This window comes from Rhinatrema bivittatum, chromosome 5, assembly GCF_901001135.1.
Source record: "Rhinatrema bivittatum chromosome 5, aRhiBiv1.1, whole genome shotgun sequence".
Lineage (NCBI taxonomy): Eukaryota > Metazoa > Chordata > Amphibia > Gymnophiona > Rhinatrematidae > Rhinatrema > Rhinatrema bivittatum.
Window position 1 is genome coordinate 364,813,253 of NC_042619.1, and position 15,591 is coordinate 364,828,843.

Below are 15,591 nucleotides of genomic sequence, written 5' to 3' on the forward strand. Positions count from 1 at the left end.
GAAACTCCCAGGCACCCCTGCTTCCAAGTCAAACCAACTGTACTGAATACATGATACATCAGCTGAATACAGCTGTACTTAATACAGCAGAAGTTGTGATCGTGCAGCTTGACCACTTCTTGGTAATATAACAGCAAACAAGAAACTATGCAGAGTAAAGCATGAACACAAGCATTACTAACAGAAACAGACAAAGCTGCTGTGGAAACAGGACAGCAGTGCACAAACGGGAGACAGGACACAATTTTCAAAGAAAAGTATGCATGCATTTACATTTTGAAAACTTGCAAAGAATGTGGGTAAAAAGTACCCGTGGTCTTTGCAGCTCAGCAGGTTGTATGAAAATTGCCTCATATATTTTAATATTTTCATTCTTGCTCCGTATCTTGCCTCGCTTTTATTAACCATTGTTCTGAGGGGGTTAGGAAGTTAGAGGGATAGGGTAAGTGACAGATGGGATATTGAGAGGAAAGAGAATGAACACGAGACTGAAAGCTACAGAATGGGAAGAGGGCAAGTAAATAACAGAGTGGGAGAGGAGGAGTGAAGAGCCTGAGAGGGTTATGGTGAAGTGGTTAAGAAATGAGAGGGTTTTGAAGATTGATAGAGGTTTATTGAGTGAGTCAGGAACGTGGAGGGGGGAGAGACGAATGATGGGGTTACAAGAGGGTGAGTAATGGAGGGACTGCTGAGGGGGGAGAGGAAACAGCAGGCGGTTACATGGGCAAGGTGAGCAAATGGCAATGTAGAAAGTTTCTCTACATGGTCCTTAAAGTGTTTGAAACTTTAGATTGTATATGTTTTGAAATTGCAAAAAATTGGATTATCCAAGTTACCATGCCATTCCCTGTTTCTCTCCCCTGCCCCAAAATAAAAACTTTACAATATTCTTATGCTTCCCTGGGGAAGGAAGGGGTATGCTTTACGACATTATTTCTGTTTCAGAGCCAAGGCTGCTGCAGTGATTGCAGAGCAGTAGCCTGAAAACATTGATTAGCTTGAATCCCTGATAGGCTAGCCTATAAGCACAGTGAATTTTCTTCTAAATAATTCAGAAGGGTTAATTAATAGGCAGCCATAATCAAACAAAGTAGATTAAGAGAATGAGACTTCTTGCTTTTTAATCCAATGTGCAGACTGTCTTCGAGCAGTTTGCCAGAGCACGAGCCACAGATAAATCAGCTCTTGTCGCCTTCCCCACTGGGAAAAAAAAATGCAGTGATCATGCTCTCCTTGCCTTGTGTGTCATGGGATAGCACGAGGATTCCTGCAATGGTAATCCCCCTGATTAGTCTCACCACTGCCTATGTAAACCCTGCTTGGCCCCAGCACTCCCTTTGAGGCAAGCAGAAAATAAAGAGCAGGGGTAGAATAAGTAATTGGGAGTGAGTATAAGAGGCGGCGCATATAGGGCATACTGCGACAACGGGAGAACCACAGTCCTCTTTAGAACTGGTCGGTGCATGCAGTGTGCGCAGCTCAGCAGGCAGCACTGGTTGATCTTGTTCTTAGTTTCAAGGTGCTAGTAAAGCGGGGAGTGGGCATAATGCTGCTGCCATTCTACTTGTGGGGGATGCTGTGGCTACTGGGCAACTGGTCGCTGAGGCCAGCAAAAGCACAGTTCCCACGGGCATGTATGACTGTTGAGGCACTGGTTCGGAAGCAGTGCTGCCCACCCTTGGGCCCTGAGCCTCGGAACCTGTGTGGCGTTCTGGAAGGCCGAGGTCAGTGCCTTGCCGTGGAGGTGGACAACAGGCCCTGGAGTGGGCCCTATACTTTACGTAATGTGGATGACCGAGAGAGGTGGCCCCTCAAGTTCTTCAACAGCACCTGCCAGTGTACAGGTAAGTGCAGTCTGGTCACGGAACCATGAGTCTGCCCCCTCCCTGAGATACATAGCATTTCCTAGGAGTCAGAGAAGCCCCATAATACCTACCTATGTCTAACAAGACTGGCCAGTGTTGTAAGCAAATTGAGGGCAAGGTCTACCAGAAAGGAAAAGTCGGGGGGGGGGGGGGAAGGTGTATATGGTTATTTCATTCAGATGAGTATTTCTTCAAAGGTTAGAACCTCCCGGCCTTTAATGCCAAACCTATAACTTCTTTCACCCCAGCCAGCATCTGAACCCTTCTCCCTCACATGAATTAGAACAGAACTGATTCCTATAAACTGCCTGGCACTATTATCAGCATCTTCTTCCTTGACTGTGTTGCCACAATCTATTGTTTTGCTGGGATTTGTTTGTCAAGTCTAGTCATTTTTACCTTTCTACCTTCTTCAGACTGCACCTCTTGAGTTACTGCCGATCTCTGATTGCATGCTGCCATTCTAATATGTTGTAAGAGAATTTTATTCAAAAAGGCCGGTAATGAATCCAAATAAATACACATAAAAAGCTCAGCCCTTCTTTTAAATATAGAATTTGGAAATCCATCCTCATTTTATGTAGTTAAAGAAGATGGTGTTGAGCCCAAAGGCTAAGCTCCAATTTCAGCTGCTCTCTTGCATGTTTGTGTTTAATTTGCGATGGCTGCCTCAAGTGCTATGTTAGGTTTCATGCTATAACTCTGTTGTGCATAAAGATTTATATATCACTCTTAGTTGCGTTACCAGCCTGACCTAGTCTATATCAGTACATACTAGGCAATAGTCCTGTCTATCTCAAGCAGGGTATCCAAGGTTCTTCACTACCTCTCGGATGCCTCAGCCAAGGTACCACTGCACTTCCCATCTGTCTCAATCAGGGTATTCCAAGGTCTTTCCATCCTGCAGAGAAAACAACTTTTGCAGCCCTCCAGGCCTAACCTGGGAATCACGTCGGGGCTTACCAAAAATGTAAGGTTTTAGCTCCCATAGACCAGACACAAGACTCTGAGATATTTTAGTAAAATGTTTATTATAGGAAATGAATAATTCCCAGACACACATACTGTGATTGGCAATTATTCATTTTCTGTAAAAATCAACTCATTTCTCCACAACTTTAATTCCCCATCAGTCTGTTTATAACTTTTAAACAGAAAAATAATTCATTTAAACATGTTCTCCCCTCTGTTTATACTTGCCTTTGAGAATTACTTTCAGCTTTACATATCCCCCCTTCCTCCTATTTTCCTAGTCAGTTAACTCTTCAGATCCCAGTGACCTTTAAAGTTCTAAAATTTCCAGGGCACGTGTAAATTGAGACTGAGCTGTGATTCCTGGAGTGGATTCCCCACAGAAGAATGAAACAGCTGAAGTGTCCATTCACACACTCCCAAACAAATCTAATTTTGAAGGTAGGCACAAGGGATTATTGCTCTATGTAGGCATGGATAATTCAGAACACATTTTACAGTGTTCCCCCTCTATTCTGCTAATACAATGGCTTAAAATAAACTAGCAGAATGATTTTTCAGCAGTGCCTGTGTATGTACAATTTTGGTATTGAGTGAAATGTTTGGGCTGGCCCTCATGTTCAGACCTCAGGTGCTGTTGCTATTCTGGCAAGCCCTGCAAGCCAAAAGAGCAGCACTGAGTGTAAGTCTCAGATAGAATTGCTTCAGTCCTGGTTTTACTCTGCACCCAGGGACCTGAAATTTTGATTTCTCTATTGCATTCCTTAAGAAAAGCAAGACTACAGGTGCAGTATAAAGAAAGTTTGAAGAAAAAAAAATAAGAATCGAATCAGCTTGTCCTGAAAATCTGGTGCCTTGGCTGGTTCTAGGGCAAATGGTGCCCTCTCCTCCAATATATTCTCCCCTGCTTCTCCATCCCTCCAGACATTGTCTCCCTCTTCTCCCACCTCCATCCATTCTTCCCCCTCTTTCTCTATGTCCAGGTATTCTCACCTCCCTCTCTCCAAGCAATCTCTCCTGTCTGACATTGTCTCCCTCCTCCAGACCTTCTCTCTTCTCCCTCTAGGCATGTTCCCCCCTTCCCCTCCATCCTTTCCTGCCAGATACTCTCCCTCTTCCCCTACTTTCCCTCCCTCAAGGCATTCTCTCCTCCTGTCTCCCACATCCCCACCTTCCAGGAATTCTATCCCTTTTTTCTCCATTCCCATCAGATACGCTTCCCCCCCCCCCCCCACACACACACACACACACACACACACACACTTACACTTCCAGGCACTCAATCTCTCTTCTCACATCTCCCCTCCCCTCTAACCATTATCTCCCCCTCCCTCCAGGCATTCTCTTACTGTACATAATATACAAATTCTGGAGTCACCTCAATAAAAGTAACACATTCTCTGCTACCAGGCACTTTGGAAATAGCACAAAACCTAATAAAAACATGTTACAAACTATAAAATTATACCAAAATAGCACTAACTTCTAGTACTAAAACAGCAAAAATCCTACCCATGAAAGTCAGGACTGTAAATATTACATCAGGACCTAGAACACCAATACACTTCCTACCGGGCAAACAGAAAAGTCAAAGTGCTGCAGATCCCTGCACAGAAACACTAGAATAACACCTCAGCTCTGTCACACATGCAGATCACAGACAGGCCCTCACCTAATATAAAATAAGGGACCACATATTAGATATAGCAAAATGTAAAAAAAACTGAACTGGAAACCCCAAGAAGCAAGATTGTGTATGCAGTGCAACATTGGAGAAAGAGAAACAGGCACTTTCTCCTATACAAAGGCATCAGAGATGAACATTTCCCAAAGCTATTTTCCCATCACTAAAATTAAAATGCTTTCTACTTTTGGGCATTTTATTATTTTCTAATCATGCTGGTCCTGGTCTTATTTCTGCTTTCAGTGCCTTCCAAGTCTCGTGTTCTGTTTCTTCTCTCCCCTCCCATTTGCTTCACTTTCGTCCCTGTGTCTCTGACATGGATCTTGTCATCTCCTTTCTCTGCCTCTATTCACACAGAGCTAGATTTCACCCTGTCCTCCCCCTCAGTCCTGCCCCACCACCTCCCCAACTCTGCCTGCCATTGCCTCCCTTTCAGCCCTAACTGATCTGCAGCCATCTGGCTCCATTGTTCTGCCTCACTCACCTCCACCATTCTCAGGCTTATTCTCTCTCCAACCATCCTCCTCCAAGTTTTTCTATCCCCATCTCTTTACCTTTCTCACTTTGCCAGCACCCTCCCTTACCCTCCCCCATCCTACAACTCTCCATCTCTTAACCTTATTGTCCTGTTCAGTCCTACCAGAATTCTATCTCCCAATCTCACCCCTGTTCTTCCTCCTACTCTATCACCTCCTCCCCATTCCTTCACTCTTACATTCCCCTTCTCTTTCACCCATTCCCACCCTCTGTACTCATCCCATCTCCAGCCCTGATCTACTTTCTTCTGCCTGTCATCCCCTCACCAATTCAAACTCCCTCCCTGTCACTCACCTTCTCCCCTAGCTCTAGTCCTTTTCTCCTGCCATCTCAGATCCTGATTCCCTCTTCATCTTCCCCTTCCTATGTCCTCTAACCGCTCTCTGCCCACCTTCCTCTCCCGATTTGATCTGCCCTGTCCCAATCCTCTGTACACTCTCAATTTTCTCTTCAACCCTCTATCCCTCTCTGTTTCACCAGTCCAAGTCAACTCTCCATTGTCCCCACTCTCATTTTCCCTCCCTTCACATCCTGGGTCCTCCCTCCCCTTTCATTCCCCCATCTTGAGTCCCCCCTCTCTCTGCTCCTCCCACCCTGTTTGCAATCTTCCTCTCCTTGCAACCTCACCAACAGCCCATGTAGGTCTCCCTCTTCCTGTTCCTCTACCACCACTCCATGTACAGTCTCCTTATCCCCCCCCCCCCTCTATTATAATGTAAGTATCCTGCTTTGTGCCCCCAATTCCCAGTACTCTCAATCTCCCACCAATCCCGTGGCTGTATTCTCAACTCTTGTTTGGGACCTCATGGGAGCAGCATTTAATAGGGCATCAGCTTCCGCTGTTGCATAAGGTCAGTCTTGCAATTTGAGCTGCAACATCCTATAATCTTGCAGTTTATAGTGTGAGACTGGCCCAGTATGGTAGAGGAATCCAAGTGTTACCTCCTGAAGCCTTACCTTAATCTGGGTGCCTATGATCACCGCTGCTACCCAGCCCACCAGCATAGCCCAATGGGCGATGCTAGTATTGCTCGAGGTGCCCACTGCTCATCTCATGATGCCCTGGGCAACCACCCAAAGGCTGATACTGTCTGGAACCAGTTGGAAATGCTAAGGAAACCTTTCTCCATTCATCCTATATCACCCAGGCATGCTGTTGAGTTTAGGAATGCACAAAGAGAGCGAAAAATGGAGAATAGAAAGGAAATGCACAAAGTAATGTAAATTTCAACAGTGATTATTGCAGTGTTCCTGTGATAGAAGATCTGACTGGGTGGGTACAATTTTTTTTTAGTGTCACATGTGTTACCTTGGTTCGTTTCCAAAACTTGCTTGTTGATTTTGCATTTTAAAATTGTGCAGAACTGAAGATCAATAATCAAAAAATGAGGGGCTGATACCTTTTTTCTTGGAGTTATTAAATACATTTCGAGGTTGTTATTCAAAAGCCATTTATATGGATAACAGTTATCTGACTAAATGGCTTACCCGGCTATATTTAGCCCTTATCTGACTCAATTCTAGTCGAATAACATAGGAGCGTTCTGTAGGTGTGCAATAGGCGTTCTGGGGAGGAGCAAAGTTAGCCTGTTAAGTTATTTGGAGTTAGCTGGCTAACCTACCTGGCTAACTCTGCTAACTTTAAGAGGACTGGGTACATTCAGCCGGGTATGTTTATCCATCTAATTAGCGAGCTGCACAGCAGCGGCAAATGGAGCCCTTCTTGACTAACTTGAAGAGTTAGCATTCCCTTCATCAAGTTAAAATTTGTAACCTATCATTAAAATCATCCATTGTACCTGAAGACTGGAGGGTGGCCAATGTAACCCCAATATTTAAAAAAGGCTCCATGGGCAATCCAGGTAACTATAGACCAGTGAGCCTGACTTCAGGGCCGGGAAAAATAGTGGAAACTATTCTCAAGAACAATCTCCACATCTCAAGCCTACTGGACAACTTACTTAGTGATACCTTTTATCACAATGGTTATTCCTCTGTCCTTCTCTTTCTTCTTCTCCCAAGTTCGATCTCCTTGTTATATGTAACTTTATTACCTCCTCTGATTATTTTACTGTTAAATGGTTGATAAGAATGTTTACCCCCTTGTTACATGTAAACCGATTTGATATGACACCTGTCATGAAGGTCGGTATATAAAAGAATTAAATAAATAAATAAATAAATAAATAAACAAAATTGTAAAGCATATAGAAAGACATGATTTAATGGAACATAGTCAACATGGATTTACCCAAGGGAAGTCTTGCCTAACAAATCTGCTTCATTTTTTTGAAGGGGTTAATAAACATGTGGATAAAGGTGAACGGTAGATGTAGTGTATTTGGATTTTCAGAAGGCGTTTGACAAAGTTCCTCATGAGAGGCTTCTACGTAAACTAAAAAGTCATGGGATAGGAGGCGATGTCCTTTCGTGGATTACAAGCTGGTTAAAAGACAGGAAACAGAGAGTAGGATTAAATGGTCAATTTTCTCAGTGGAAAAGTGTAAACAGTGGAGTGCCTCAGGGATCTGTACTTGGACCGGTGCTTTTTTATATATATATAAATGACCTGGAAAGGAATACGACGAGTGAGGTTATCAAATTTGCAGATGATACAAAATTATTTAGAGTAGTTAAATCACAAGCAGACTGTGATACATTGCAGGAGGACCTTGCAAGACTTGAAGATTGGGCATCCAAATGGCAGATTAAATTTAATGTGGACAAGTGCAAGGTGTTGCATATAGGGAAAAATAACCGTTGCTGTAGTTACACAATGTTAGGTTCCATATTAGGAGCTACCACCCAGGAAAAGATCTAGGCATCATAGTGGATGGATAATACTTTAAAATCGTCAGCTCAGTGTGCTGCAGCAGTCAAAAAAGCAAATAGAATGTTAGGAATTATTAGGAAGGGAATGGTTAATAGAACGGAAAATGTCATAATGCCTCTATGTCGCTCCATGGTGAGACCACACCTTGAATACTGTGTACAATTCTGGTCACCGCATCTCAAAAAAGATATAGTTGCGATGGAGAAGGTACAGAGAAGGGCAACCAAAATGATAAAGGGGATGGAACAGCTTCCCTATGAGGATAGGCTGAAGAGATTAGGGCTGTTCAGCTTGGAGAAGAGACGGCTCACGGGAGATATGATAGAAGTCTTTAAGATCATGAGAGGTCTTGAACGAGTAGATGTTACTCGGTTATTTTCACTTTCGAATAATAGAAGGACTAGGGGGCATTCCATGAAGTTAGCAAGTAGCACATTTAAGACTAATCGGAGAAAATTATTTTTCACTCAACGCACAATAAAGCTCTGGAATTTGTTGCCAGAGGATGTGGTTAGTGCAGTTAGTGTAGCTGGGTTCAAAAAAGGTTTGGATAAGTTCTTGGAGGAGAAGTCCATTAATGGCTATTAATCAATTTTACTTAGGGAATAGCCACTGCTATTAATTGCATCAGTAGCATGGGATCTTCTTAGTGTTTGGGTAATTGCCAGGTTCTTGTGGCCTGGTTTTGGCCTCTGTTGGAAACAGGATGCTGGGCTTGATGGACCCTTGGTCTGACCCAGCATGGCAATTTCTTATATTCTTAAGTCAAAACACAATGAGTCGGTCAGTGCTGCTCATTTTGTTTCTGTTTGATGAAGGCCATATTAGATCCCAAAAACCAGTCAATGTATCAAGTTACTACAATCAAAATGTATCACCATCTATTTTGTTTCTTTTGTTGTTGTTTATTGATCTTATTTCCTCACATCAAGTGGAATGACAGGACAACCTCAGTACTTTATCCAACATTATAAGACTGAACGAGCGGTGGGGCACCTGCATTGTAAGTCAGTCACTCAGTTCTAGATAAAAATCATTTTTATTTGCATGCAATGTGTATCCACAGTGTGCGGGAACTGTGCAGTCTTTTTTTTTCCCATTGAAGGTAGAAGCTAGAAATGAGCATTCATGAGTGGGTACTGACTATTTAGGTTTATTGCATGGAATGGTATTTCAAGAGAACGTCTGATTTCTAATTAAAGTATTCTGTAATTTAAGTTCATTTACTTCTGTTAATACCCCTTTGTTGATATCCACTACTGTCAAGAAATCATCAAGGGCTGTTCTGCGACCTGTTCAAATAACACTGGTATCAGCCTCACCATGGCATGTACTGTACAGTAAAATTCTTTGGCTCCACAGAAGTTTAAGCAACTTTCAATACTCATTGATCCCCTTACTGCTTGCATTCTGCTAAGCATCTCATTTAAATGTATCGTGCGCTTGAAGAAACTTATATAAATGTAAACCAGCTCTTGCCATGAAGTGTGTGATTTCCTGTGTTCTAAAGGGAATCTTTATGACTTATGTTGGATTAATAAAATGATGAAGTAATAAATGTGCTTTCAAGACAGTGGAGTAGCCAGAACGGTGGGTCCAAGGTAAACCTCAGTCTGAGCCCTACTTATTATACTCTTATAGATAAATAATGCCTTAGCATGCACCCTACAGTAGGTTTCTAAGTAGTCAACAACAGTCTTTATGCATGAGTAAAACTTTAAAAAAATATTTTAACTCAATTATTTCAAGCACTTACCAATACTAAACATGCCTTATTAATCTGTATTAATTTATTTTATATTTATTGTAGTTCATAAATACACAAGAATACATAATAAAAAGCAAAGAACACATAAACAACAGATCCAATCAATGAGTCATAAAGCAATGTATTCTTTCATGAATCCTCTTTCCAGAAAGGCAGAGATCATCAAAACTACAATAAAATAAAGATAATCAGAAGAACAAGTGCAGAGCAGAATTATGACAGTTCACATTACAAGCCAAATTGAAAAAATGTATTCAAATTCTGGAGTCACCTCAGCAAAAAAAAAGATGGCTAGAAGCTTGCCATACTATATAACAGCACTGACACTCGGGACTCAAATAACAACCCTGTGAAAAAGCAACAAATCAAATACTATACAGCCCCTAGAACATTAATGCACCTCCTACTGTAGCAAGCCAGATTGCTACAAATCCCTATAGAGAAACTACACGCCAGCAGAAATACTCACTTCAGTCACACACAGACCAACCCTTACCTAATACAGAAATAAGAGACTACAAATTAGAAACAGAAACATGCAGACAAAACCAAAATAGAAAGCATGAGACATTAGACTCTGAACAGTGGTACACTAAAGAGCAAAATACAAAATTATAAGAAATGCGCATACCCAAAAATGGCATATTCCAATTGCTAAAAACTCAAAATATTTTTTTTCTATAACCTTTGTTGTCTGATCTTTTTATTTTTCTGATTGGTTGGTCCTGGTCTCTTTTTTTTTTATTTTCCCCTTATCAGTCTTTTCCTAATTCCTTCTCCAGGATCACTCTTCTCTTTGTTCCTTCTCTTGCCTTCTATCTTCTTCCCTTCCTCCTTCACACACACAGATTCATGCTTTCTCTCACAGACTTCCTTACACACATGCGCTCTCCCTCTCACATACACACACAAGACCACTTCCTCACTCACACACACAAAACACCTAGGCTCCCATTCTCTACTGGCAGCTGAGCAGCGAACTACCACTGTGCTGTGCTGTGTGCCAGACACACACAGCAGGAAGATCAGCAGGGCCGTGGTGGAGCTCATGTCACCACGGCCCGAGGAAAAAGGTCGCATCCAAATCTGCAGGTGCTCCTCCTCCTTCCTGCCCGCGCGGCCCTGGAAGAAAACATTGCCGGAGCTGCGCGGGCAGGAAGGAGGAGGAGCAGCAGCCATGTGCAGAAGAGGAGCAGCGTTTATAGTCATCCACGAATCTCAAGTTGCAGCGGGCTGAGAAGAGGAGGCAGCTATGTAGCAGGGCCGCCGCTGCAGATCCCACATTGCGGGCGGCCCGAGAAGATCAGGGCCGCTGCAGAGCCCAACCTGCGGCGACCCGTGAAGAGGAGGCCCAGAGGCAAGAGAGAGGCTAAGGTCCTGTAGAGTGTGTGTGTGTGTATGAGATGAGTTGAGAGATTGTGTGTGTGTGTGAGAGTGAGTTGAGAGATTGTGTGTGGGAGTGAGGACCTGAATGTTTGCAGAGACAGCATGTGAGAGCCTCTGTGTGTGTGGGAGAGACAGCATGTGACAGTGAGAGCCTGTGCTTGAGGAAGACAGCATGTGGGAGTGAGAGAGAGCCTGTGTGTGTGAGAGTCAGACAGCATGTGTATGAATGATTGTATTAATTTATTTATTTATTTATAATTTTTATATACCGATGTTCCTGTATAGAATACATATCGCACCGGTTTACAGAGAACAGAACTGTCGCCTCAGGGGCGGATACATTGGAACAAGGTTGAAGTGAACTTACAATGAACAAGTGGAAATGCAAATTAAAAACATGATTAGCTAACATAATTAGTACAATTCAAAACATATATACAGTGGAATAAGTAGAGCAACGTCTATGAAACGCCAATCATCGGATCTTAGCTCTCAGGGAACGCTTGGCTGAATAGCCATGTTTTTAGCTTCTTTTTGAATACCAGAGGGCAGGGTTCTTGGCGGAGGTCCGGTGGGAGCGAGTTCCAAAGTGGAGGACCAGCTGTGGAGAGGGCGCGTTTCCTTAGTGAGGTTTTGGCCGGCTGGGTGTATAGCATGTCCTTGTACGCTCTTCTGATGGGTCTATTGGAAGTGTGCAGCTGAAGTTGGAAGGTTAGGTTGAGGGGGGAGATGTGTATGAGAGAGAGAGAGCATGTGAGAGTGAGAGCCTATATGTGTGTGTGTGTGTGAGAGAGAGAGAGAGAAAGCATGTGAGAATGAGAACCTGACTGTCAGGCCGATACAGTAAAAATGTGGGAGAGCGGGCGAGTGCCCGCTCTCCTGGCGCACGCACAGGCCACTCTCCTGTGCGCGCAATTCGGTATTTTAATTTATTAAAATTAGGCCCGGCGGTAAAAAGAGGCGCTAGGGACACTACCGTGTCCCTAGCACCTCTTTTTTGATGGAAGCGGCAGCTGTCAGCGGGTTTGACAGCCGACGCTCAATTTTGCCGGCGTTGGTTCTCGAGCCCACTGACAGCCACTGGTTTGGAAACCGGACGCCGGCAAAATTGAACCTCCGGTTTTCGATCTACCAGCCGCGGGCCCATTTAAAAAATTTTTTTTTAATTTTTTACTTTTTTAAACTTTCGGGACCTCCAACTTAATATCGCCATGATATTAAGTTGGAGGGTGCAAGAAAAGCAGTTTTTACTGCTTTTCTGTGCACTTTCCCGGTGCCCGGAGAAATTAGCACCTCCCTTTGGGTAGGCGCTAATTTCTGAAAGTAAAATGTGCGGCTTGGCTGCACATTTTGCTTTCTGAATCGTGCGGGAATACCTAATAGGGCCATCAACATGCATTTGCATGTTGCGGGTGCTATTAGGTTCAGGGGGGTTGAACGTGCGTTTTGGACGCGCTATTACCCCTTATTCAGTAAGGGGTAAAGCTAGCGCGTCCAAAACGCACGTCCAAATGCTGGCTAACAGTGCGCTCCATCGGAGAGCACTGTACTGTATCGGCCTGTGTGTGTTTGAGGGAAGAAGATAGATGGAGAGAAAAGAAATAGAAAAAAAGACTATAAAAGGAATTGGCAAAAAAATAAGAAAGGGAAGGTGGAACAAAACAGCCTGTGACCAACCGATTAGAAAACTAAAATCAGACAGCAAAGGTAAAAAACAATAAACTACTTTTTACTGATTGGCACATGTAATCTTTGGTAATGTGCAAGAGTAGCACTTTCTCTATGCGGATCTCACAATGTACGAGATCAACATGGAGGAAGTGGAAACCCATGGGGCCTGCACAGAGGAGGTAGCAGAATGGGCTTCAGTGGCAGTAGCAGCAATCAGCGACTCCCCAATAGCCACGTGGCAGCAGTGACAGTGGCAGCAGAGGAATGAGAGAGGCTCTGAGGTTGCTGGCAAAAGAAAGTGAGAATGCATGGATGCCTGCCTTGGGGTGTGTCTTTGTATGAGAATGAATGGGTGTCTTCTTGGGGTTTGTGTGAGAATAGGTGCCTGCCTGTATGTGGTGTATGTGTGTGTGAGAATGAATTGGTGCTTGCCTGGGGGTCAGTGTGTGTGTGTGTGTGTGTGTGTATGTGAGAATGACTGGGAGCTTGCCTGGGTGTGTGTATTTGTGTGAGAATGATTGGGAGCTTGCCTGGGTGTGTGTATTTGTGTGTATGTGAGGGAGCCAGTGAGAGTGAGAGCATGAGTGTGTATGAGAAAATGCAGGGGAGTAAGAGTTTGTGTGTGGGAGTGTGTGTGGAGGGGGAGAGAGTGTCTTAGAGCCTGAGAGTGTGTCAGTGTCTGTGAGAGCGAGTGGTTATGGTGGGTATAAGAGCATGAATGTGTATGTATGTTACAGTGTATGTGTGAGGGAGATTGGACATGTAAGTATGTGTGAGAGAGAGAACCTATATGTAATTGTCTACATGAATTTCAGTATATAAAAATGTTAAATAAATAAATAAATAAATAAATAAATAAATATCTGGGTGACTGGAAATCAAGAGCTCCCACAGAAGGGGACAGCAGGGGTTTTTTAAAATCCTTATTAGTTTTAATTATTGGGTGTTATTTGATATATGTGCTGTTTTGAAATATTTTATTGGTGTTTGGGAAATTGTAAAAAATGTATATGATTTTAATGAATAGAAATTCTATTTATCAGTAGTTTTAAAATATTCTTTTATTAGTATGGTTTTACTATTATAACTGATGCTTTATGTTTCTTGATTTTATTTGTTTTATGAGGAATGGTGGTTCTGTTTTTCCATTGTTAATACACAAAGTCTGTCTTCTTGGGGTTTCCATTTCAGTTTGTCTAATTTGTGATCCTTTATTCTGTATTTGGTGAGAGTCTGTCTCTGCTCTGTGTGTGTGACCATGATGAGATTCTGCTAGCATATAATGGGGTAGATTTTCAAAGGGTTACGAGTGTAACCCTTTAAACCCGCCCCCCCTTGCACCAGAGGCCTCTGTCCCGCCCCCACCCCTTTTTCAAAGCCCCAGGATGCGCGTATGTCCCGGGGCTTTGAAAAAGGGGTGGGGGCGGGACCGAGGCCTCTGGCACAGTAGCTGTGCCGGGGGATGGTGCGCTGGCAGCCGGCCGGCGTGCGCAAGTTACGCCAGAGACAGGCGTAACTCCTTGAAATATGGTAGGGGGGGGATTTAGGTAGGGCTGGGGGGTGGGTTAGATAGGGGAAGGGAGGGGAAGGTGGGGGGGGGGAGTGGTGGAAGAAAAGTTCCCTCCGAGTCCAGCTCATCATACTAAAAGATATTTTCAAATTCTGGTGTCACCTCACAGTAACAGCAGCACACATACCTTCCACTGCCAGGCACATTGTGAACTAACACAAAACCCCGTAAAAAAGACACTCAAAATCTATACTGCAATCCCATTGTAACATAACAGTAATAACACCAAGAACTCAAACAACAATAACCCTACCTGTGAATAAGCAAGGGTAAATATTACACTGGGTCCTAGAATACCAATACACCAACTACTGAGGAAACAAAACAAACCGGATAGCTATAGATCCCTATACAGACACTGGGTTGGATTTTTAAACGAGCGCGGGCTACATTTGTGCGCGCTACCCAGCGCACACAAATGTACACCCGATTTTATAACATGCGCGCATGTTACAAAATCCAGGGTCGGCGCACCTTGTAGGGAACAGGGAAAGCCATCGGGACTCCCCTAGGGTTCGGCGCGTGCAAGGTGCACAAGTGTGCACCCCCTTGCACGCGCCGACCCTGGATTTTATAACATGCGTGCGGCAGCGCACACATGTTATAACATCGGGTGTACATTTGTGCGCGCCGGGTAGCACGCACAAATGTACCCCGCACGCGCTATACATTCTAATTCTCCCATCTTACTTCTTAGACTTCTGGCATTAGCATACAAACATTTCAAAGTTTGTTTTTTGTTTGTATTTTCATTCTGCTTTTTAATTGATAGGGACAAATTAGAATTTTTTAGCTCAGGTGAGTTTTTAGTTACAGGCACATGGACTACTTTTCTTATTATTGGAAGCTCACTGTAGAGATGCCCTAATTCTTATGCATCATTAGTAGGCTTTGAAGCTACCTCCCTCCGAACCATGTGCTGCTGAGCGATTGTCGGCTTTCCCCTTTGTTCTAGTTTAAAAGCTGCTCTATCTCCTTTTTAAAGGTTAGTGCCAGCAGTCTGGTTCTATCCTGGTTAAGGTGGAGCCCATCCCTTTGGAAGACTCCCCCTTCCCCAAAAGGTTCCCCAGTTCCTTACAAAACTGAATCTCTCTTCCTTGCATCATCGTCTCATCCACGCATTGAGACTCTTTCTCTTTTATCCATCCATCTCTCCTTCCCATCCCTCACATCCTCCTCCTTCCTTTTCACCACTCAAATTCCTCTTCCCCCACTCCTGCCCCCACTCTTGCATTTCTTCCCCTTTCCTACTCCTTTTCCTTCCCTATCACCTTCTGCACAAAATGCCTGCACCCCTCACCCTGC

At 43.7% G+C, this 15,591-nt stretch overlaps 1 protein-coding gene across 2 annotated transcripts in view; it reads left to right on the plus strand.

Annotated features, from left to right (window-relative positions):
• Positions 1-1,373: 1,373 nt before the first annotated feature.
• The window catches only part of DCT (dopachrome tautomerase), a 72,212-nt gene continuing 57,994 nt past the window's right edge, over positions 1,374-15,591 (plus strand). Inside the window, exon 1 of one of the 2 annotated variants that reach the window (XM_029604739.1) lies at positions 1,374-1,844. In XM_029604739.1, the coding sequence (XP_029460599.1) occupies positions 1,547-1,844 (298 nt within the window). In that variant the 5' untranslated portion in view covers positions 1,374-1,546. The remainder of the gene's footprint in view (positions 1,845-15,591) is intronic. The other variant, XM_029604738.1, reaches the window with a different exon arrangement.